This window comes from Halichoeres trimaculatus, unplaced genomic scaffold (genome assembly GCF_033239565.1).
Source record: "Halichoeres trimaculatus isolate MK-OKI-2021-1 unplaced genomic scaffold, fHalTri1.1 fHalTri1_scaffold_7, whole genome shotgun sequence".
In the NCBI taxonomy this organism is placed as follows: Eukaryota; Metazoa; Chordata; class Actinopteri; order Labriformes; family Labridae; genus Halichoeres; species Halichoeres trimaculatus.
The window spans coordinates 21886562-21912300 of record NW_027437185.1 but is presented as its reverse complement, the minus strand read 5'-3'; the positions used below and the strand labels follow the sequence as shown (position 1 = coordinate 21912300).

Genomic DNA, 25739 nt, shown 5'->3' with positions numbered 1-25739 from the left:
ACTCTTGTTTCTTCACAACAACATGCTAACAGGGTTTGCGATTGATGTGATGCAAGACTGCCTGTCTCCGTTATTTTCTCCTTGTGCTTTGAGCGCATGTGGTTAAGCATCAAACTAGTTATTCTTGTGTATGCAGTATTACTTACAGACATCACTTTTCTTGACTGACATGTCGCAGGTGTGGCAGAAAGTTCTGCATTTGTTATGGTTTTGCTTCCTGTGTAATAACATGTTCCTAGAGAGTTGCCGTAGCTGCCGTAAAAACAGTTGTTTTTGCTGGCTCGGTGTGCTGAAGCCGTGGCCGCAGAAGTCACAAGTTTGTATCTTTTTTATTATTTTCCTACCTAGTGTATTTAGTTAAGTGAGGACAAAAACTGGGTCACACATGTAACGCTGTGTTTGTTCAAGTTGTGTCGAGTAAGGGGGTCAATAGCGAGTACTTGGGTACTTTATTATTTGATTACTCGATTATACGTACCCATACCTACACCCTGAGAGGTTTAACCTTAAGCTAATTAAACTCCACAAACTCAAAAGCTTTCCTAGCCATAAAAACATGTTTGCTCGTGTATTTTTTACTGTACATTCATGCAATAATGATTTTTTTTATTGTTCTTTCCTGAAGTACTCTGTCTGCCTTGTTTTCTAGAGTTGTTGTATTTGTTTATATGAAGCTGGGGTTTGTCAGAATACATTACAGATCATAAACTCATCACTATTTATATATCTTACTCAGAGCTCTGAGCTACACACATCATAAGAGGATTTACACATGAATCCACAGTAGAAACTTATCCTGCCATACTGATGCTATTTCCCACTCGCTGCCAAGCATTTTGATTCCAGCCTTTCACATCCCGCCACATTGGTTGCCTGTTATATCTGATGAGTAAGCACTTCCTTGTATTAATCTGCAACAATGCTTGGCACAGATCACATTTATATGAGACGAGCAGGAGGAGAACTGATGACACAGGCAGTCTATGAAGATTACAGGGAGGCTTGATTACAAATTACATCTCGGTGAAAATCCCCTAATTTAAATCACATGAGAGAAATTTTATGACGCTCCTTTAAGCTTATGGCACAACGTAAAAACACAGCATAGCAGAAATACCTCTACTGAGTCTGTAACCACAGCATCCAACCTCACACACACAGGCTGAAGGCACACTCAGGGAGTTTTCTCCTTAATGTTGTGTTTTGTGTCTGTGCACAGCACACACTTCCTCGATTTGTGTGCTGTTTGCGTGATGAGTTGTGCGTCCTGTTGTGAGGCTGCCAGGCAGGAACAGTGTGTCGCCACTGGGAAGACGCTTAGTTTGAACTAATGACACCAGAGTGAGATGAACAGCACGTCTTCCCGGGCCTCAGGACACCAGGGACCTCTGAATCATTCTCAAACTTAAAATAGCCTGATGGTTAGTACTCTGTGAGCTGCACCCAGGGAGCCGTAATGATGGTTCCATGATAGTTTTCTAAATCAGCCTTGTAATCTAAATGTTAAAGAGTGAATTTTAAGAAGTTTCTCTGGTTATTCAGCCTGGAAGCACTGAGTCAAATTAATCAACTAGTGTTTATCATAATCCCAGGAAACTAAATCATAGCCTTTGTTCTCCAGCTCAGGCAGCCAATGCGTTTTCACATTGCATGCCATACCTTCTGTGCACCACACAGAGGACTTGCAAGATTACCAGCAAGCTTGCGTGAGCATTGTAACATTCAGCAGCTTAAGAGCCTGATATGTCTGTCAGGATGATGGAGACCAAAACTGACCAGAGCTGAATTTGTTTTTTTTGTGGGGTCTGAATAATTTTCCAGAGTGCCTTTCACCAATGTTGTCGCCCAGGAGACTGTCTGTCTGTCTTAACTTTAACTTTCACTTTTTACAAGCAAGGGATATAATTATTTAACCCTTTAACATTTTTCCAGAGTAAAAAATAAATTAAAACTATAAATATGTTGTTGGAGCACAAAGATCAGAAACCAAAAAAAAAAAAATAATAATAATAATAATAATAATTAAAAAAGAAAAAAACAAAACAAAACAGAAAAGTCATTTCAAGATGCAAAGATGACACAATTAGGTTTTACTCAGTTCCACATATATTTAGGTATGGGTACCTTTAACATCTGAAACTATACGGTACTGATGCGCGGTACCTGTCAATCGGTATCGGTACTCAACGGTACCAATTTTCAGTACTTGTTTGTGTGTATGTGGTAAAAATGATAAATTTGTTAAATAATAAAATCTTAATTTTTTTCAACATACATATTTGTTCTTCAGTATATAACCATGCAATGCTGCGTTTATGTCCAGCATGGAAAATCACCTAGTCTTCCAGTCCCTCACAGTCACAAGGAAGCATTTAGGTACCTAAACATGGTCCCTTTTGATTTTATGTGACTGGTACCTGGTACTTTTGACTGAATTTGGTCGGTACCTATAGAAGTACCTAATTCAGTACCCATCCCTACATATTTTGAATATTATATAGCAACTCAAAAACATACATACCAAATGGTTGGGCAACAAGTTAAAGAGTTAATAAAAACAAATGAGTGTAGTTGTCTCTTCTCTGCAGCCGTCACCTGCTGCTGTCGACAAAGTTGATACAGAAATCCCGCCCCTTCTTGATTCTGATTGGATGGTGAGCAAGTTCTGAAACTGATGAGCTTGATGGTGCCCTGAACGCTGTCATCTTTTGCACTATTTATTCGAAAAAATAGTCTCCTTGGCTGTCCATTAAAAGTTTTACTGAATGTATTTTAAGGACCATAAACTGCAGCAGATAATTGGTGTCACAAACAGCCTCATTTGTCTCTTGCACTTTGATCTTGGAAAGTTTTGAACTCTCTTTTTGTGCTTGGGACTTCTTGTTTCATCATGGAGTGTTTCCCTTTTTATGGGAGGCAGTGTCTCTGTCTTCTTCAATTTTGGCACCAAGAAGCGACTGGTTCCCTTTATCAGTAGCTTTATTGTTGCAGCTGCTTGAAATGTAAAACAGCATCATGTCCCCCTTTAGCAGAGAACTCAAGAACTCGGTAGCACAGGGTTTTAAGAGCAGCAAATGACCAAAACTGGATGTAGGCCATAATACTCACAGCTTCTTAAGTTGGTGGGAAACAAATCTTGACTGTCTGCTCACAATCACACTTAGGTTAGCAAAGTCTGACTATGAGGAAGCCGGTCGATCAGGTAGCAGAAGGCTGAATTTAAAAGAGACTAAAACAAGTTAAAATATGGGGAGAAGGGATGGGAAAAAGTAACATTGGCAAATAAAGTGATGCATTTCTTTGAAAAAGTCCCATCTGTTTTAATTGTTCTGCACTGATCTCTCCACGGGCAGCCATTATTTCGGGATTTGGTTTTCTTCCAGCTGCATTGCAGAAGCTTTTTAAGGGATGAGAAGCTGACCAGAGAAAAACTTTGGAGAGGAAAGCAAATTAGTTTTCCTAACTTTAAAAAGTTTGTATTATTCTCCCTTTTTTGATGATCAAAGTGCTGACAGATAACCAGTAGAGCCCATTTTTTAAAATCCCTTACATCCCAAAAATGAACACAGTTGTGTCATTTGGTAATTGTTGAGGAATGTAGTTGGATTTCTAGGCATGTGTGTGATGTTTTGGCTGTCTGAGGAGAACTTCAGTCTCCCTTAGACACAGTCTCAGACACAGCTGCCTCGGATGTGAACTCAGTGCATTCCTTTCCCACGAAAGTCTTTCCTCCTGAAACATGCACGTTTGATTGAAATAAACACACGTACTCAAACACACAGCCGAGGACAGTTATCTAACACAGTGACATGGACAAAGAGGTCACTTAGACAGCTTTGAAAGGCTGTATTAAGACGTAGGTTAATGTGAAACTGACAAAAAAAGTATTTAGCAAGCTGTTTTTAATGCTCTTTTGATATGTGGCAGTGTAATTTATGTTTCTCGTTGAACAGATGTTTATTTTAAGCAGTGATTTTTATATGCCTTGCCACATTGGAGTATGAATTAAAGAAACAGGGGAAATGTTACGAAGTGTATTTTGTGTTGTAACAACTTGACTGTGATTGTTGTCTCCTAAAAATGTTTATATCAGAGTAGAAGCAGAAAATAAAGGTCAGTCAGCCTAGAAAACACTTCCATTGCTATCTTAAAGAAAAGCCAGAATGAACTTGAGTTTATTTAAATGCATACATCTGCAAAAGTAGCCCAGCATCCCTGATCTAGCAGGAGGTCTGTTGCTACTGAATGAACTCTTGACCAATAGTGAACCTGTCTCCCGTGAAGGCCAACGGGCATCTTCACACTGCGCCAGAGCTGGAATGTTAGTCCAAGATGTTATTTAGATCTACAAGACTTCAGACAGGTCTCTGCCTCAGGAGCAGACCAAAGATGAGCAGCAGGACAATGTGACCATGAACTGACTTTGCTAACTTCAGTAACTGGGAGCTTGTTCATTTCATGCCACATAGAGATTGAGAACACAGGTTAACTGCGTCGTCCTCTTCTGTTATAGCAGATGAGAGAAGGAGGGGGTGGTGTGCTGATGCATGCTTAATAGCATGCAAGGCGTCTTTTATGGCTTCCAAAAAGGGACACGTCGGCCATCCTCTCTGACTGGAGTGGCGGTGATGGCAGGAGCCAGCACTCAGTGCAGAGACACAGCCATGTGTGTGTATGAGGTCATACATCAAGCAGAAACATGGACACACTATCTTTAAACTGCGATTGAATCTATGGCAGAGATGGATTTCCTTTGTTATTTAAAAATTCATGAAGAAACCACAAACACAGATGGCCTTAAAAAACTTGCCTTGTTTGTGAAAATAGTCAACATTTTTTCCCTTCAACTCTCATCTTTAAAAGATGTTAAAACGGCATTAAAGGTTTTAAAAGGTGGATCAGTTTATCACATGCACTTGCACAAACACTATAAGTACACACCTTCTCACTAGATGAAAGCTCAGGGTGTTTTGAGGCAGCTTCTAAAGAGATTTCCCTGTGGAAAGTCAACAGGGTTCATAAAAAGCCATCAAGCTAATGCAATTCTTTTTATTACCTACTGCTTCATTGTTCCAAAACGAAACCACGGCCAGAAAATGTTCAGTTTTATTTCTTCAATCCTGCAAGCAGCAGCTTCTTTGTACTCATGAGCAGTTTGATAACATGTTAAAAATCTGATTTCTTTACACATGTTAAACCACTATTTTTCAAGTTTGGAAACCTGTATCAAAGCAGTAACTGTTGAATAGAACAGCTGAAATCACACCATAAATTCTGTTCGACAATGAACACTGGAACAATGTGAGCTCAGGTCATTGTCAAACTTAAAATACATGAAATTCTGACGTTACCGACCTACAGGAACACCCCCTGTTTGGCTCCAGTTTCGCTGAGGATGTTCAGCTCCTTGGGGAGTCATACAGTGAGGAATGTCTGCTCCAGATTTTGACGCCAAAAAGCCCACCATGTGGAATTGCAGGAACGCAGGGAATGCTTCTTTCCTATTTGTGGTGAACCCTGTTACTGTCACACATGCTGACCAGAGTGGTTTCCTGCGCCGTCACTTCGGGGGCTGAATCAAATTAGGAATGCACAGAGGAGACGATGAGCCTTAGCTAAGGTTATTTGATGTGTTGAGTTTGCTGGAGCTGAGATTCTCCACATGTGAATCCAGTGAGTCATGACACGTCTTAAAGTCAGGGTCAGAGATAATGTTAATGTTTCTTCCTGTCATCACTGAGACTCCTCTCACTGCAGTGTCCACCTCTTTTTTAAAGGCTCTTGTTTTTTGGCATCCACCTTAGCAGCTGGCGTGGTAACAAGTGTCATATATAGATGTTATGTGTCTGCCATCAGAACTAGTGTTACATGACCTCATCTATAAATACATGGCAGACACATGATTTACTGGTCTGCTTCCTGGGCACTGTTCGTCCAATTAGATAAGGTATAGCACATCAAAGATGGAGTAAATCACTGTCTACCTCTGAGGAAGAGGACCCATCTGTTAGGGTGGACAGAGCCACTTTGAGGCTAATAGAGACACTCTGTCTTGTCACTGACCACTGCCACTGTGTATAAAGGGAGGTGTGGAGTGTATATTTGTCTGATTTGTTGTGTGCATGTTGTGTCTTGTTGTTTGGTCAGATGAGAGTTTGCGTCTTTTTCTGTTCTACATCTGATTGTCAGCAGGGCTCAGTAGCAGGGGGTCACACTGCAGTGGGCAAGATAAAGCGCTCCAGGAAAGCTCACTGTTGCTTTCAAATGGTTCTCTGTGTGGGATAATCTACAAATGCATTCAATGTCAGTGAAAAAAGAAGCAAACAAAAAGCTGCTTTTTCCCCCAATTCTGCTGATTCATTTTGCTGCTTGTTTTTTGTGTACTGCAAGTGAATTTCTCACGTTTTTTTCCCTGAGGATTAGTGCTCAGGGAGCTCATTCAATAAGTTTTATTGCTATCAAATTACACTTTTCACTGCTACATAAAATACTTGTGCAAAAGCCAGGATTATTATCTGATAGGCAAGAAAATGGAAGGAAAGGATAAGTCTCAGATGGGTCCAGATAAGCTAAAAAATAATATGGGAGAAGTTTGTTTTGAGGCTAATTTTTAGACTGCAGCAGGAGTATTATGAAACCACAGCTCGTGTCACCGCCTTCTTGGTCGTTTTCTGCAAATCATGACTCACTGATATATAGTTTTGCATAAAGCTTCCCATGAGCAGACAGCAGAGCACCTGAAGATAATTTTGACTCATATCACCACACGTGGTGTTGCGCGTGTTTAAGTGAGTAGCACTACTTTGATGTGAAAAAAACTGAAACAGAAACTGACTAACAGTGTTGCTCATAACCTTATCATGCTCTCGCAGAACCAACCCCCATTTTCGGTCCTCGGTGAGCTCAGATGAACTCTTCCTGAGGTTTTACTAGAAGCTGACAAGTGTAAAGCTTTGAGCTCAGGGCGTGTCAATCTAATGGGATTATTATTACTGCTATGTGGCAAAAGGTCTTTAAAAGATGACGTTAGCATCAAGCTTTGAGGTGACATAAAGAATCCAATAAGAGAGAGTGGATTTATTTTGTTGAATTTGAATTATTTTAGGACTCCTTTTCGTAATTGTTTCCACACCTGTCCTGCTGCTTATGCTCCATATCTTCAGGCAAATGTCCTGACAGAGTGTGCCTGATTTTGGTAAAAAGTTGAGCTAGCTTTAAGTCGTAGTGACAGGACTTTTATTATTGCAGTTTCTCTGTGTTTCAGCAGTTAAAAAAGGCCAGCTAAGGAATTGGAGGACAAGACTATAAAGGTCAGGGTTGCAGAGGAAATGAGGAGAGGAGGCATCTGACATTGCAGAAGAGTAGGAATGAGGGATCACAAGTGGCAGGGAAGGAAACGTAAACAGCGGAGGCGGGAAGGAAGAAGAGAAGAGAAGGAAGAGACGCTTCAGGGATTCCACGACGTAAACACTCATGTTGATTCGCTCATTGACGCTTAGTGCTTCAACGACAAGCCCTCAATTCTACCTGACATGCCTGCAGCAAAGCCACGGGTGAAGCTTGAGCTGTCAACACGTGCTGTTTAGATGAAGAGTAAGGCAGAGGTTATGGTTAATGCCTCCTTTTAGGAAATTCCTGCTGCTCTGTGGACAGACTTTATTTTGCAGTATGAAGAAAAAAATTCTCAGCATTTTAAGTGGCATCTTTGAACCACTATGTAGTGCTCCTATGAGGCAATCAGTAGAAATAAAAGTGAAGAATATAAAAGAACAGATGCAGTGTAAGGCACAGGTTTGACTTTATGTGTAGGTGTGTTCTTGGATGCAAAATATTTAAAAGCACTTTTTTATATTTTGCAAAATGATCATATTATTTCATACAAGCTTAGTATTTTAGTTTAAGTATCAAATTATCTTAAAGATTATAAGCTATATTGCTGTGAAATGGGTCTCAAGAGAGCAATATCAAGCCGTTTTCCTCTAGTAATTCATTTGCAGCATTAGAGAGAAAGGCAACATGGAGGGTAGCTGACAGTCATTGCAATAGAAGAAAAGGCTCGAAATAATGATGATAAAAGAGGTATTACTCAAAAGCCACTTCTTTTGCCTTAATCCAGGTCCCCTTCTGGGCTCCTCTTCCCCCAGAATGAGGAAATAGGTTTGAAGAGCTTGTAACAGCTCTACCAGAAAGCTCTGCAAACCCAGTGTCTGTGAAGTGCCCATGAATTTTCCACAGGCTCAAATATGCTGCAGTCCATGTGTCGGAAGCAAGATTATCCTGTGTGTCACTTTGCCACAAGTGATCCGGTAAAACACAGTCAAGGACTCTGGAAGCTGTGAGCCTGCTGTGATGGAAACCTCAAACCTGTCATGTCAGCTCTTCATCGTGTTTTTTTGCAGGCAAAGTGAGCGCAGCTTTGAGTCTTTGGGGAATAAAAACACCAAACATTCTCCTACAGACTTTCCCAGCGGCTTTTAGAGGCTTCCTGTTCCTTCCTGTTTCCCTTCAAGATCAGTCTAATGAGAGAGGGCAAAAATAATGTGGAGGTGACAAAGCAGAGATGCTAAGTGAAGGTGACACAACGTGTTTGAACTGCTTTGTAGTTTGTACACATTTGGTGTATATCTGTGGTGGCCATGAAGGTCAAAAAACAAAAGTAACGTAAACACATTTCTTAAAACACGTCAACATTTAAAAAAAAAGACAAAGCATGACATGAAACACAGTTAACATTTATATCACATCTTAAAAGTACAACGGTTTTTATAGTTTTTTTCCACTAATTGTGTGAAAATAGTCAACCCAGAGGCTCTTTCAGGTCGTATTTGTTGCAAAGTTTCATTATCCTGCGACTAAAGAGAGAGTTTTCCAGTTAGTTTGTCACCTTCACATGAAAAAACTTCTCTCACGTCTCCAACACTCCTTCCTTCTTCCTTGCACCCGTCCCGTTGTTGCTGCTTAAAGGCTTAAGCGGAGCTTTAGCGAGAACAACACCTTGGTTTCAGCAGAGCATTCTTTTTGGATCAGCTAACCAGGCCGTGCTGACGGCTCTGCTTATCTCACTCCTGTGCTGACTTTTTGCACAACACTGGCTGCCTTGAAATCAAATAGGATTATAGTTTTTAATCATAAGCACGCTCTGATTGTAGCTTTTAAAGTAAAAGTTTTGACGGTGGGAGATCTATGCAGGCAACATTGAATCAAAGCTGATGTGAAATTGCTTCTGAAACCTCTGGATCCAAAAACCAGCAGGGGGTGGTTTTATGCTTGTGCCTGCAGCTGCTTTATTTACACACACACACAAAACGTACAAAACCCTCATACTTTATATTTGGATTTTCTGCACTCTCAGGACCCAGCCAACCAATCAGGTAGCCTGTTTTTTTTTCTTCTCTTGGCAAACATCCTCTGCAGCAGCAAAGGTTTCTGTGTGTCAGCAGCGTTCATCTCATCATGCTGTTATATTTCTGAGCGTGTACTCTTTGTGCTCCTCTGGGTGCTAATCTCTCTGAACTTATGACTCATCACGCTGCCCATCTTAATCAAAGTCACCGTCAGATAAACACTCACCTCTCACAGCAGTCTGCAGGTGGCTGTGAAAGTATTAAATCAGTATCTTAACATTTTTTATCTGGTGGCATAATTGGTTGAAAATCATAGCAGCACTTAGCTCAGTAGAAGATGGTAGTTTGTTCAACATTTGTCATTGTGGCAATGAGTCAGAGACAGCCAAGCAGCAGCCTCCAGGCTCCCATCAGTCAGAATGACTCAGACCAAACACACTGCTCCCTCTGTTATTGCATTGTGGAAAATAAGGCAAAATGAATAAGCGTGTCATATGAATTTACCAACAAGCCGGCACCTAGATAATTGTATTACAGCCAATGAAATGTGTCTGACTGCCTGTGTGTGTCTGCGTGTGTGTGGCTCCAGCTTGCTGTGAGGCGCTCTCCTACCTTGTTCAGATTTTTTAAGCAGGCGTTTTGGCTCAATTAATTTTTGGATATAAAAACCTTTTTAAAAATGGCACCAGTCAAGAGGGGAAGTGGACAGTGATGCTGCAGCCAGCTACTTTCAGTCTACACTTCAAAGACACAAGTCAGGAAACAAGGCGGCCACATTACACCATCTATTCCAACCCAAACTATTTTTCTGAAATGACTTTAGTGCATGGCATGTCTTTATTTATTTATGACAGTCTGCACATTAATAAAAAAAAAATAGCAAAAGTTTGCCCCAAGGCTTGTTTCTGTGCCCTAAAAAACAAGAAAGTAAAACTGCAGAGGAAATATCAGAATAATATGGGTTATTTTGAGTTTGACAAAACACAATGTTCCGTTGTGTTCTGTAGAAACCAATTTGCCTGACAATGCAGGAACATCATGGCAGCTTTTAGTTGATAATGCCGTGGGAGCTGAACTGTTTCCAATGAGAAAATGGAGCCAGGACTGTATTTTTTTTTAGAAGAAGAAGAAAGGGAAGAAAGAGGTAAAGGATTATTGCTCTTTAGTGTCATAGGTGTTCAGGTCAGCTACAGGATGCTGTCTTTGAAAGCAGCAGGCTCTCACTGTGTCAATAACGGAGACTTAACTGTAGATGCTCATTGACTCAAGAGATCTCATCCAGATAACTAGCAGCAGGGCAGCCCCCCCTGCTGATAAGACCACCCTGCTGCCAATCAAAGCTCACCATACGGGATCAGCCTCTCTGAGCCCTCAGAGGAATCCACCAACATTTGGGGAAATTCACTTATTTAGCATTTTCACCCTCGAGTAAGAAGAGCAGATCAATATCAATCAGTGTGTTCAATACGAAGAAAGCTCTGCCTCAAGCTTAACCCAAGGACTCAAACCACAGGGACTGCAGTTTCTTCTATTTCATCATGTGTTTTTATCCCATCTCACATTCTGCAAGACCACCACAGCTTCATTTATGACTAAAGATACTATCAGGAGTTTTAGGGGTGTGAACTGTAATATAGAAACATATATCATTGTTATCTGCTCTGCTCAGGCTTGCTATATTACCTTCTCTGCAAAAATCTTGATTGGATTCGACATTGTCATTCCTCGCATGGTTATCTAAGAGTATATCATACCCAGCAACAAATCAGGCCCTAACATGTGAGGTGCATTCTGAGGAGGTGTTCACATGTGTATATTTAGACTTTTCCTTCAGTTTGGCACATAAGCTCGTACACACCTGGAGTAACTTTGAATACTGATGTTTGATTCTGAACTACAGTGCCACTTCATCAAAGCTCTACGTTATCCTCTGTCCCCAATAGCAGATAAACATGGCCTGTATGATGACAGTGTCTGAAGAGAGGAGTCACACTGGGTGACAGCAGCTGCAGTTTGAGGACATGGATATTATTTATACAGACGTAATGATTTCATTTGGTGTGGATGGATCTGGACAAAAAGGATTTCTGTTGTCTGCTCAGAGCTGATGAAATGGTTTTAAAAGATCTCTGCGCCTTATGAACTGCAGTGACTCTGCGGTGTAAATAGTTCACAAACAGATGAAGACTGTGAAAAGTCATGGTGTTTAAAGCTCCTTGACTGAAAATAAAACAGATTAAAATCTACACCTTAATCTCTTAATGACATTCGGAAGCAAAGAAGATCATAAGCAACAATTAAGAATTTTTCTTAAAACTTTTTTTTATGTTTCCAAGGGGTAAATGTAGGGATGGGTACCTCTCATTTTTGAAACAATACGGTACCAATGCCCAGTACCTGGCAATTGGTACGGTACCAATTTTGGGTACTTTTGTGTGTTTTTGAGGTAATAAATAGTGATTTGTACAATAATAAAAACAAAGTTTTTCAATTTAACATATTTATTCTTCAATATAAAAACTTGCAATGCCCTGTTAATATCCAGCATGAAAACCACCTACTCTTTCACTCCCTCAGAGTCACAAGGAAGCATTTAGGCACCTTTTGATGTTACGTGAATTGGTACTCGGTACTTCAGACAGAATTCAGTGGGTACTTATAAAAGTACATAATTTGGTACCCATTCCTAGGTGGATGTCAGTTTAAGTGATGGCTAAGTGACAGCCTTTTTTCACAGTTCTTAATCAAATGATATATCGGACTGTTAAAAAAAGCATGATGGGATTTTTGTTGAGGACATAACTTCTACAAAAACAAAACAGGGACAGTGAAGAGATTTTTTTTTTTAAACAAAAAAATGTAAAGTTCCCCACTGGAGCTTTAATCAATACATGAAACATTATTAGACAATAAGGGCTCTAATTTCATAGACCAAGCGCAGGCACAGGTGCACCTGCCCCTGCCACCAAATTATAGCTGCACAGGGTGCGCTTCGCTTTGTGCCTAGAATAGACCAGGTTGGAGCTGGCGGGCTTTCAGCGCACTTTCTGCGCTGTTTTTGGCACAAAATTGTCACTGCGCCAACATGAATATGCCGACACCTCCCCCTGGTGCGCCGTCAACTCCTCCTGGCGCAGTCACACCCATCTCTGCGCAGACGGTCCACCAAATTGTCAAATTGGCAGCGCACAGCAGTGCGCCACACGGAATTAGCACTGCGCAGGGTGCACCAGGCTTGCGCCCCCTGTGCTGCGCCACGAAATTAGAGCCCTAAGAGTACAATGACATATTGTGTTTTACTCCAGTAGCAAACCACATTGCTGAAAAATTCACATTACAAAATTTGAAGTCAAGACAGTAAATGCTATTTCAGAATTTAACTATAGTACCATTCTGGCATTAATAACCACAGTGAATTATACAGATTCTTTATTCAAAGTGTTAACTTTACCAGCCAGTTTCCTTTACCAGTTATATGATATGTTAGCATGGTATTAGATATCATTCACTAATAAACACGTAGAAATTTTCCCACATTGCACATAAAATAAGTCTGTATGCAAATTCTCTGTCAAATTCATGACACGTGCATAACAGCCAATTTTCAGGAACCTCATCAGAAAGGTGGCATCGTCATATTTTTTATTGTACACTAAATATTCGGTTTAAGATTCAATATTCTAAGTATGATAAGGATTAAAAGGTGGCATTTTTATAGGTATTTAATATATATTTAATCAATTCACAGCTTTTGTTATTGAATTGTACTGAAAGCTTTTTTGGGGGGGTTTACTGAAAGTAGTTTAAATATGTGATGCATTCAGTAAAAAGAGTATGTGTTTACACTTTCTGAGAAAGATGGTCGTGCATACACATGGTCTGAGGAAGTTCTGCTTTTGTTCACAGTGTAAGGATAAATTCAAATAAGAATATATTGATAACTCCCAGATTTGAGCTTCAAATGTTCGTATGCTGTTCAGCTATTCTTGTGTATTTGTCTTGATGGAGTCAAGAGCAGCTCATTGCATGGCTGTGTTGATTAATTTTTTTACTGGTCACAAACTTGAAATAATGGCGAATGATTCTTAACAACCAAAAAAATTAAATTTTAGCCCAAATATCAAAGCTACCAATGAAAAGGAGTTTCATCGTTCCTTTGCTTGTTGAGACTGTGGCAAAACTGTAAATGTACCTTAAACCAAGTTGCTTGCATTAGCATTGGTGTCCGTTACTATTTTAAGTAAACTGGCTACACAACATGAAGGATATTTTTTAAATTAGATCCTGTCCTGCAATCCAGGCAGAAGCAGCAGAGCTGGTGAGAGTAGCTCATAATAGTCAATGTTACAAGGCAGTGATGATCTTTTGACATTAATTTTAACAATAAGCAATAAATTTCTCAGAAATTAGTTCTTCAGTTGGAACAGATTCATAATTGATCTAAATTTTTTGAAACATTTTGCATGATTTATTGAAACCACTTTGAAGTCATTTTGGCTGCAACATAATAAAGAAATAGTGGTAAAACAGTGATGCTATTCTTCCCAAGTTCAGAAAACACAATGACTGAGCTCTGTGCTCTCAATGTTGTCAAAGTAAAACAAATTCCCAGTCACTTTTAATCTGGATGTCTGTCCAAAACCAGTAATTATAATATGCTTGAGTGCATTAAAAGAAGTCTTACACCACAGTGAAACAGCAGTCACAGTCTGGTGTTTTTAGCCACAGAAACATTTTCTCTGATAGATTTCTTTTGGGTTTGAAGCCTTTGTACACCAAATACATGTGACATGTTCCCCATTAACTCCATCCACACACAGTGTCAATTAGAGATGACATGGAAACACCAGTCTTTGAAAACTTTATGAGTTACGGCTAAGTTGTTGGGTTTGTTGGCCGGTTGCTGCTGTGCTGTATTTTGGGCTGCATGTGAATGTACCCAGCTACTGTTGTTATTTAGAGATTGACAGTTAATTATGTGGTTTGGTAGGAGCTGCAAAATACCCACAGGATCCTGTGGGAATGCCTTTAAGTGGGTTTTAAAGAAAAAAGAAACAGTCTGGTTCCAGAGCCTGGGTGTATTTGTCAGATGCTTTTGATTAAAATATCAAATTAACCAAATTAATGTTAACAGATGTAACATTTTCAGCATTGATGTTTCTGAGGAATTAACAAGTGATTTTTTATTTATTTTTTAATGGAATGTTTCCTGTTTTTCTTCATTAATTGATGGGTACTGACTTTTGATGGTGCTTTCCTATGTTATAATGTCAATGACAACACAACAGATGGATATATACAGGTTATACAGAGCAAACACAGCCACAGTATACGTGTTATTTAACTTCCACAGGGTAAATCCAGGAAACAGAATTGCATTGTTCCAACAAGAATCCAGTGTAGGCCGATTGAAATGAGAAAGAGAGATCCTTTAAGCCCACTGAACCACATCAATGTTTTCTGCTAACCCCACTTCATCTCCATCCAGCCCCTCTAATCCACAGCATTAAATTCCCATCTATTTACATTCAAATATCAGAGAATCCTCAGCCTGCAACCTGATATGAAACTGTTTAATAAAGACCTCGAGAAGGTTATGAAATAGGCAGGGACATGGGTTTTGTTAATATTGTTCCATCTATGCAGTTCATTGTTTATTGTCATATAAGTATCTTCTCTGCATCTTTTTTGTTTCTGAAGGCTAATTAGTCTTTATCTCGGGCTGTATCACTCTCCTGTGTAGCTCCTGCTCTTCTATCCTTTTTCTGTCTGACAGTTAGGCTCCTGTGTCCACCATCACTACAAAATTAGTCACAGAAATCTTTTTTAGCAGAGGAAAACACTAAACTTCGTCTGCAGGTGTGATGTTGTTATAGAGACCTTGACGTGTCGTAAATCAATCCCATCCTGTTCGGCCCAACCTGGAAGCTAAGAAGTAGGAATTTAAAACAACGTGTAAGTAGCAATACTGGCGCTGATAATCTCATTTTAAAGTGTGACTTATGATCGGGCATATATCTTGAAGGGAGAATTTTTTCAAGTTCACTTTCAAACTCCTCACAGCCCCTTTAAAAATAGTAAGAGTTAACAGTGAGAGATACAGTCATCTGTTTGAACATAATGTTTTTTTTTGTTGTTGTTTTTTTTAGTTTACATACCTAAAGGGCAAAACTAAGAAAATTTTGAGTTATGCTTTGACCAGAGGGGGTGCCAAAGTCAGCACAAACAAAATATCCACACAGGAGCTGTGAGCTACCACTTTCTTGTGTTAAACCTAAAGGAAAAATAAGCTCAAAAGTAATTTGTATTACCGAAATAGAGTGCTGAGTGTCTTTATGACTGAAATACTGTTGACTTTTCTTTGCCTGCTTTCATTCTCCTTCCTCCCCTCGATGCTTTTATCTAATTTGTAGGTGGGTTGGAGCATCTTATAGACATCTCTTTCCACCCACAGCTGCTCAGCTTCAGTGTAAAAATTTCTTCTGTGTTCACGCTAAAGGTTTGAAGGTCAGATGAGTTCATTCAGAGTTCAAACACGGTAGCATCTCAGAGCTTAAGCTGTAAAAGCTCGTACCTTAACTTTGAAACGTGAGGTGATTTGTCTGTAATATTTTCACTTTGATGTGTAGATGTGTTTTACGTTAACGCTCAATCCTTGGTGTGCAACAGGCAAAGCCAAGATGCACAGATACACAGCTGTTTTGTTTTGTTTTTTTTGTTGTTTTTTTTACTGAGAAACACACAAAAGTACTAACACTGATGCTTGTTTTTGGCATCCCTACTGGTCTCATTAATTTGGCTTCAGCCGGCAGCTTATGAGACAGGCATGACTCCCCAGTTACAATTCTCAGGAGTTCTGCCCTATGGAATATTATCCTCACACAAAAAAAAACTGTTTCCCAGAAGGCTTGTGTTACTAACACGTCCAGCCTCTGAAAGCCTCTTGTTAACAACAGCTGTAAAGTGAGCTCGCTCCATTCTATTGCTCTTTCTCAAGTTTAATCTCACCCTTTTTTTTCTTTCTCTCTTTCATTTCTGTTTCTCTCGCTGTGTCGTTGTTTCTCTTGTGCATGGGGAAGGATCCTGAATTAATTAAAAGAAAAAGACTTTGAAGTTGGATACTTGGCCCCGGGGCTTTCTGTTCCATTTTTTTTTTTGTTGTGGTGGCTGTGGAATTTTTGTTGTTGTGTTGTCGTAAAGACTGAAAGATTCGGTTACTGGACAATGTCATCTAATTAGGGAACTTATGCAAAGCACCATATAAACCTTGTGTAAATGTGTTCCCTATTGGCGAGCACTTAATTGTCATTTTTTTCCTGTCTGGTGCAGAATTTTACAGCAGTGTCCTCTCTGACTAGCTGTACCTCTTTTTTTCAGGGCTTAAATGTGACCTCTAAAAAAGGTCTTATTATGCTCCCGTCACAGGGTTACAATGAGCTCAGCTGATGCTCCAGGTGTGGACGTAACACATAATTCTATAATTGGATTACTGTCATAGATTTCAGGAACTGCCAATTGTTAATTTGGCACAGCTCCTTCGAAGGCACAGCACACACACTTCTTCAAAAATTAGCGATTAGCTTCTTAGAAACGTGTATTTAGGTTGTCATCATAACAGCACAAACAGTTGTTCCTCCTTTTGGTGCCATGTGATGTAATTCTCTGCAATTTCATTTTTCCTTGTAATGTCAGATCAACTTTTGTTTTAGACCCCGTGAGCAGCAATGACAAGAGATTAAACTGTGACAGCAGTCTCAAACTTGAGTTGAATCTGTTCAGTGAACCCTTCATCATCCACAGTATCACTTTTTTTCTACAGCTATCCTTCCAGTTAGCTGCTGTAGTATAAATAGGAATCTGTCTTTTTTTGGGTTCAAAGAGAAACTGGATCATCTGTGAAGGAATGAGACCCAAAAGCCCCTTGACGCGATGAAGTCATAGGAGGGGGCGATGATCTAACCAGAGATGATGGGCTGTCAGCAGCTGCACTTCTAACTGTGCAAAGACGGACAGAATAAGGACTGTGGTGGCAAGACAGAGAGCAGGAAGGAGACAGAAAGTCAGGATCCAAGGAGAAGGGGTTTACACAGGAAAGGGAGACAGGTAGAGAATGACAGAAAGACAGCAAGCGAGGAAAAAGAAGAGTCTCAGAGGAGACAGATGAGTGAATTATAGGGCAGGCCAGATTGGAACTACTCTGCCAAGCTGCCCCTCTCAGCATGGGACTCGTGCCTATTTCCATCCCATCAGCCCCCTCCATTTCTGCTCGCTCGCTCTGCTCACTCTCATGACTTGCCACGTCTGAAGCTCAATCCCCGAATGAATGATATTACCTAATGCTAATGACCCTACCTATCCCTGCAAGCCCCACCATGTGCCTCTAGCAACTGGGACATAATTTGTCACTCACTTCTACCTGGCTTTTATTTCCTCCTCCTTGCTAGCATGCCTCCCTCTGCCTTCGTTCTCCTTTGGCTCCATTTCCACCCAGCTCATTTAAATCTTTACAATACAGTTACACTTGTAGCCGATTTATATCCTTTAATTCCTACTTTCAAGGGGTAACAGCTGTATTACAAAAGTAATCTGCTAGCATAAAAGTTGAGCTCGCACATGTGGCTGCGGGTTGGACCACGCTCTTTTCAAGTTGAAATTTAACGGATAAAATACACCGGATGCATCTGCAGTGTGTCTCTGTTCCGGTACCGCAAACGGATCAAATTGGTTTTATTCAAATCGATGTGTCAACTTATACAGGATCTGTTCTGTTCTGGTCAGTCGTGTTGCAGGTAATACGCAGCCATCCTATTTTTGATGGACGCGGGGCTGTGACACATAAATTCAGTGTAGGAAAGATCGAGCAGGACAGGAAGTCATAACTGGAAACTACCAAAAAACACCCAGTGACTTTCAAAATAAAACAGACCATGTCAAAATCAGTTCGTATTAAGCTTGAGTACAATGATAAACAGACATAATGAGCAGAGCCAGACCAGGAGGCAACAGGTTTGAGGTTTTACAGCCCAACATGAATGAAGAGAGACTTGTCAATGGAGTGGGAAGTGCGGGAACACCTCGGTCTCGTGACTCCAGCTGTCTGTCAGTCATACAGCTTATTGGACAGAACTCTCAGCGTCACACTGCAGACGTATCTGGTAAATTTCAGGTGTAATTCAGGCAGTTTATAGAGTTAATATTTGTAGCTCCATTCAAAGATTTCAATAAGATGTACACACTACAGATGTAGCTTATAGCAACAAGACACAGTAAATCTGTCATTTGTGAAGCTAACTGAGCTAGCTGTCAGTTTGGTCTGCTAACACATGACCAGTGAATGGTAAGGAGTGAAAGGGAGACCATGGGTTGAGCGGGACACTGGTTTGAGCAGGACATTAACAAGCGCCTTTTCCAAAGTTCCAATAGATATCTATAAAACACTGATATGTTGAGGCCGTAGTTGTTCAGGTAATGCTTTTAAAACAACAAGCTGCCACATGCTGACAAAACCAATGTTGTTCTTGTTATCGTGCAACTCCCCCCGTGCCACCATTAATCCAGCACTTGTTCCAGCACCTTCTCCCAAACCACCACCTCTTTTATCCTTGTTTTTTCTCTGCTCCCTTTCTCCATATTTGAGTGGTGCTAACCATCTTTGATGTTTGTTGTGTGTTTTAATGAGTTCGTTGTTGATGCTCGCTCTACTTACCCTTTTTCTCTCTGCCATCCTGGGCTGAAGCCACAAGAGTGACAACACAAGTTTGGCAGAAACCTGTCAAACTTTTTGGGGATACTTTTAGAGGGAGTGCATAGTTGCAGACATGCAAAAATTAACTTTTTTCCCTTCTAAATGTAAACATAATTACAGACTAACTGTTGGCATATCTCTGGAAACATGTGTGTTGAATGGGTTATAAATGTTAGCAAGCATAACAACTGAGTTGCTGGCATAAAGTTAGTAAGTAACACAAGCTCACACACATGCATGCATGTATGTAGAGGACAGTGGAGACTGTTTTAGCGCAGTCTCTCGGGAGGCAGCTGTGTTCTGATGTATTAATCATCTTCGTCTCCAGCTTGCTAATTAATGACCCATCTGTCCCCTCTCACTGATGTTCCACTTCAAACCCCCTCATATGAAAACACACCAGCACAGGGCTGCGACACAACAACCAAACGCTGGCTCCAGTGATGTGACTCACAGACACTACAAGTCTCATCTGCATTCAAAACCAACTATTAGATCCATAGAGGAGTGTTTGTGGCAACTTTATCAGGGAGGAGCTCTCCTCTACAGCTGTTTAAGTGGCAGACGCTGTGTCGCTCAGGCTCGCCTGTGTGTGTGTTTATGTGTGCACTCATGTGGGTGTATGTGTGTGTGTGTTCGTAGGCTTATCAGGTGAGCCCGGGCAGAGTGTCAGATGCGGTAATGGAGGCTTCAAAGACAAGCGCTGCGGTGAGTTCCCTGGCTGCCTTTTACCTCCAATCCAACCCCCCACCCCATCCCTTCTATCCTTTCTCCTCCTCTACCTCCCCCTCTTGCCCCTCCTCCCTTTATCCCAGATGCTTGGATGCAGAGAGGCACACAGGTAGACACCTGGATGGATAAGGAAGGTATGCTGGGAGAGAGATGCAGGAAGATAAATAATTAAGTGGGTGCAAAGTCAAACAGACAAGAGGCAGACAGAATAAATCAGACTGGGGAAGAGTCAAAGGAGATATTGGAGAGCAGGGAGGCTGTCTGACAGACAGGACAGACAGGACAGACAGACAGACAGGGATGTACAGTCAGACAGCCAAAGTCATGCCCAGGTGCTTGTCCAGCACACCTCCCTTTCACTTGCATGAGTAGAGCTACTTCAAACACCCGCCGCTTGTCTGCTGCTTTGTTCTGCTTTTCTATTTGCAGCTGTGGTTATTGTTGTTGTTAGTGTTTTTGTTTTGATGCACATTGTTGTTGTTGCCGCCATCATTGATTAGCTTCCTTGGAGCTGCAGTTCTATTTCTGGCTCTCTACCTGCTTGTTTCCACGTTCATCTCTCTGTTATGTATATGTGCTTGAGTAAGTTCATCTCTGTGTCTGTGAGTTTTGTTTTCTATGCTGGATCGTAACAGTAGTGGGAAGCACTGATTCATGTTTCATCATTAAAAGTGCTCACTGAGGTTCTGTGGTTTCATTTTTTAGGGATAGTTTTGTTTTTCCTTGTGGATTTATGGCATGCGAAAGTCTGGCGATTAATATTACAGACAATAGACTACATGTTTAAATAAGACTAATGAGCATGTTAGGACATGAAGAGGCTTGCAGGTTTTTAGGGTATTTTATCAAACTGTGTTTATTTTAAATTTTTATGGTTTATATGGATTATGTGGTATGTAACATGGTAAAAAAAAAATGTTTCCGCAGCTCAATAGAATCAAATGTAAAATTAAACTTCAGCCACATTTTGGCATGTTGTTACATCCTGTAATTGTGGTATACAGAAACCCATCCTCTTTCAGGCATGAATTTCATCAGGACTACACAACATTTGTGGAAATTTATTACCAATAAGAGCAGTTATGGCTTAGCAAATTCTTTTTTCGTTGCAATTTATTCATATTACAAAGGAGAAAGTGATCTATAAGGAAGAACAGAGGTAAACAGGAAATCAGTTGAGTTAAATTTTGTCAAAGAAGGAATATTTTAAAGCTACTGTTTGAAACTTTGGATTTTGTGGTTTTGGCAATCTGTGTGATCAAAGTTGTACCAAAGTTGTACCTCAAGTCTGTGCAGATTTTATAATGTACATGCATTTTGCTTTTTTTTTTCCTTTTCTTGTACAAATAATATGTGGTGCGAACACCCACCCCCACCAGGAGCTTTAGACATTCAAATAACCTTGTATAAACAGACAGCTCTTATACTGATAGTTATTTTTCTTTTGCTTTTGCTTTTGGAGCTCATGAATAAGCAGAAGTACCAATTTTAGTCTGTTTCAGAACCAGCAAAAAAAAAAACCTTATAGGAGCTTTAATCAAGACCATCTCCAAGTATCCCCTGCAGAGTAAAGTCTTTGTGCCGAAGTTAATCTGGAAAGAAAGGAAGAAGTTAAAGGCTTAAGTTCTAAAATTATTAAAAGCCAGTGAGCCTTTGTAAGCTCTAAAGTTATCTTTTGATTACTAATGCTGAAAGAGACAAGCAGAATGACTGTACAATTGATGACAGAGCTTCAAAATCACTGATGAACTTGCTAATGCTAAAGGTATCATGTAACATCACGTTATGTCAGAGAGTCATCTGCTAATATTCATCTGATATGTCTGGATTTTTATTTCTTCAGATTTTTTGAGAACCTTTTCTTTTAAACAGTTTTTCAGTCAAATGTCCCACACAGAAATGCACACTACATATTCTGTCTCTGCAGACTCTGACGGCTATACTTACTAATGTTCCGTTTTGTCTCCTTGTTCCTGGTCTTCCTCCCCCTTCTTTTGTCCCTGCGCCTTCTTTTATCCCTCCTAAACAGCAAACCCTGGAGAACAACCTGACAAACCTCGTGAAGAGGAACAGTGAACTGGAGAACCAAATGGCCAAGCTCATCCAGATCTGCCAACAGGTTGAGGTACGCATCATATGTTTCTGTCTTTGTGTTTTTGTGAGTTCATGTGGGTGACGGCTAATCTCCACTGGGATGCCGTCTTGTTTTTTGGGAATCATCATGACGGTTAGGTGTCAGCTAAAGCTGCTTTGGAGCATCCATGGGTGGAAATTGGCTCGAGACTTGAGCCCCATGTGGTTAGGTGACATAAGTTTGCTCCCTGGCCACATCATTAAAGCTACCAGGGATTTTCTTAAGCCAGTGCAGTCCCTCATCCAGCACTATCAATGTGTCAAGCTTCAGAAAAAATCTCTTAACAAGGCAAGGGTTTGCTTCTTAGTTCCAGGCCTGCGAATAACTCACAACAAAGAAGATTTCAGGGGTTAGGTTGAGACTTTAGCCTGCATGGGATTTTCCTCTCCCTCTCTTTGTGAGAGACGCATTAACACCCAAGACTGACACCGTTATTGATCGTATACAGCCGCCTTTGTTATCAGCGACTGCACTGATACCACCGTGTCTCTCACTCTGGAGTCTGATTGGAGAGTTAGAGGAGCAGAAAGACACCAACTTTAAATCCCTCTCCTTCACTCTTCTTGGATCAGAGCGTCTATATTCCTGTTGCCCTCGCTAGCTTTATCAAATATTGATACGTCTCAGCATTGAGAGTTAATTTCAGATAGAGATTGAGGGTTCGTTATAAGGCCAACATTGCTGCTCTGTTTTCAGACAATTTATGTCTGAAGAATTATTCATTGGCAGAAGGAAGACAAGCCTCTACACCAAAGAAACAGAAAAGATGCATTAATGATGATTTAAATCTCCCTTTAACATTTATTACATCTTTAATCTCTCTATAAAAAGCCTTTCTTTCATCACTGACATGAAAATGAAAACAGATGGGTTCTGTGTGGCCTCTTGTACTTAGCCAATGGTCACTCTTGAAAGAATCTGAGTCAGATCGTGATTCAAGTAGCAGTATGGGCTGGCATAGCTCTCAGCTAACAGCCAATTTTAAGCTTTTTAAAGAGGTGGTTATGTAATTCAGACTGAGTCAAACATTGGAATGACCATTCAACTGTCAGCAACACAACTAAAAATAGCCCTCTTTTCCAATTATCTCTGCTACTAAGGTCCCAGCAGCTAATTTTAGCTCATATTTGTGTGTCACATTTTAAGCTTTTGATGGCAGAGAGGTTAGGTCCTTCCACATTTTAGAGCCTCAGTCCACCAGAAGTATTTTTTAAGCTGGCAGTGCCTGTTTTATACACAAAACTAATGCAGTTTAGTCTTTTTGGGCCTGGGAAATGTTTCTCACAGCACTGTCAGTTTGAATATTTCATTATTAAGAACAACTCATTAATCTCCATGTGCTCAAACATTAACCAATCAATATTAAGAAGGGATACAACTTATAATTACAACTTTACTGGCCCCACTAGTTTTTCAAGGCTATTATTTTCATTGCTGAAGCTGGTGAAAAGTGCTTTGATTATGAGGTTGTAGACAATAAGGAAGGAAGTCAGTGGACACAGGCCCCTAAATGTGTTAAATGTTATTTTTAGGGAGAGTTACCGTTCCATTTGAGAATTTATGCACTCAAGTCAAAGCAGATAAGATCACCTATCAGAAGATAAGTATATCATGGGAGGGAAATTTAATTTAACTCGTGTGAAGCCAGTAATTTATCACAGCTCACCTGGTTAGATTTATGACAACCCTGTTTCCACTCTTCGTGTCCTTGTGTGAACTCAAACCTGTCTTGGGAGCTTTATGTGTGGGTCTTGTCACTGCTGGCCTGCTGTGACTTGATGGAAGCACTCTGTGTGACTAGTCATTCAGCTTTTTGCGTTAAAATGTGCTTGCGCAAACACACACTATCTAATACTTTCTGTTTTAAAGCGCTCACTCTTTCTAAACGCCATCATTACTCCGTGGGACCTGACATTAATGGCCACAGAGGACAAATGCACTTTGGTGCTGCCATCACTCCTCACGCAGTTCATTTCTTATTAGCTAGGCCTGACTCTATTTTCTCTGAGTCAATCTGAGGTCCATGAAACACGAGTCTCGCAGCGGCTCGCCCAATCAAAATGAAATGATCGCGGCATGATTCATTAGCAATAAACAAACTCTTCTTCAGCATTTCACCGTCCTCTTTTGTATCTGTCAGCATACCGATGTTTGTGCCTTGGCAAACAACAACAATGAAATCTCATCACTTATTCATCAAAAAGAGATGAGGACCGATAGAATTGAAAGGGGACATGCTCCATTGACTTTTAGACAAATTATTAAAAGACACTATGTTTTCATGCCGGGTTTGCATCCATTCAGAGTTATTCCCCTGTGTGATGACAATAAGAAAAGGTGAGCTTGATTACAGGCAAGTTTTCAGGTAAGCAAGTTTACAATTGAGTTTTATGAAAGGAAAAGACATGAGGGCTGAAGCAGAGGAAAATATGAGCAGAGGAAAGTGGAGCAGGAACACAAAAAATGAGAATAAGTGAGGTTGAGAGGGCAAGTAGAGGAAGCAAAAGGGAAAAGAGTGCATTGGTGTTAGCGTGACAACCAGCGATCTTTTTGCCCAAAGACTGCAGGAGAAACGCTAGACAATTATGCAAAAAATCAGAGATTGGGGTTTAGTGGAGTGAGAGAAGTTTGCACAAAGTAGGAAGTCTCTTTGAGCATGACCTGAATTCCTCTCCTCCTTGTATGCATCATGTTGTATTCATGCCAAAAGATACGATCAAACACAGTGTGAATCAGCTTCCAGTGTGTCAGCAAACGCAGCAGCCAAGCAGCGCTGTTCTCCCGGGGTTCTCTTTGGGGACTTATCTTCTCCCTCAGTCTTAGAAGAGGAGCAGGGATTTGGTGCTGTGTAGGATGTTCCTCTCTTTCCTTATCACAATATTTGGAGTAGAAATGTAGAATCTGTCACTGTGCTTAATGGCATTCGGAACAATTGTTTCAGCAATTTTTGAAAACACTGAGCAAATGGTGCAATTCTTATACACTTGCGGTGATGGATGTTGAGTGAAAACACTTGACTGTTTTCTATTCTTTGCCAGGTAACTTGGTGAAAAATAATGACAGCAGAGCAAAGACACTTGCTAAGGCTTTTTGGCAAAGTGCATTCCTCTAAAACCACTTTCAGTTTGTGAAGATGCTGCTACAATGACAACTAAAACTTAATGTGGATACAGACTGAAAGAAACATGTAACCTAGATGACAGCTACAGGAGCATTTCCAGTCTCTATTGACTTGCCAAACTGGGTGCTGACTCACACCCTAACAGAACACAGTCTATTTACCCTTTCAATCTCTACTTGTATCTACTTTTTTAGCACTGTAAGCACTCCTGTGTGTACCAAAAGGTATTTTTTTAGAATTCTAAGGTAACACAAAGTGACTGGCAAAGTTTCAACATTCAAAGCTTTCATTTTAAAGTATAGAATTTAATTCAGGCTTTTAAATTGGCAACATTTTTTAAAACTTGATGAACTTGATTTACTTTTCCCAAAAGCAGAAAACTGCATCATCCTGACATAGCTGCCTGAAAATATTTTTTCACATTGCCCCTGCCGTAATCGGCTGATGCAGATTATTTGTAAGTGTCCTTAATCAGCCAGATTAATCAGGCGGACTGGTTTCTGGTTCCCTGTTTGAAACCCAAGCCCTGCCTCTATTTGGAAATTGTATTTTTTTGTTCCTGCATGCCCTGGTTTTCTCTGGATACTTCAGTTTCCTCCCACAGTCCACAAAACATGCACATCAAGTTGATTGACCCTTAGTTCCCCACAGGTATCACTGTGC

At 40.4% G+C, this 25739-nt stretch overlaps 1 protein-coding gene across 4 annotated transcripts in view; it reads left to right on the top strand.

Annotated features, from left to right (window-relative positions):
* Positions 1 to 25739, top strand: part of mid2 (midline 2) — a 159946-nt gene that overhangs the window by 87681 nt on the left and 46526 nt on the right. For 3 of the 4 annotated variants that reach the window (XM_074674167.1, XM_074674168.1, XM_074674166.1), the window contains 2 exons: positions 19732 to 19797; positions 21851 to 21946. In XM_074674167.1, the coding sequence (XP_074530268.1) occupies positions 19732 to 19797; positions 21851 to 21946 (162 nt within the window). The remainder of the gene's footprint in view (positions 1 to 19731; positions 19798 to 21850; positions 21947 to 25739) is intronic. The other variant, XM_074674169.1, reaches the window with a different exon arrangement.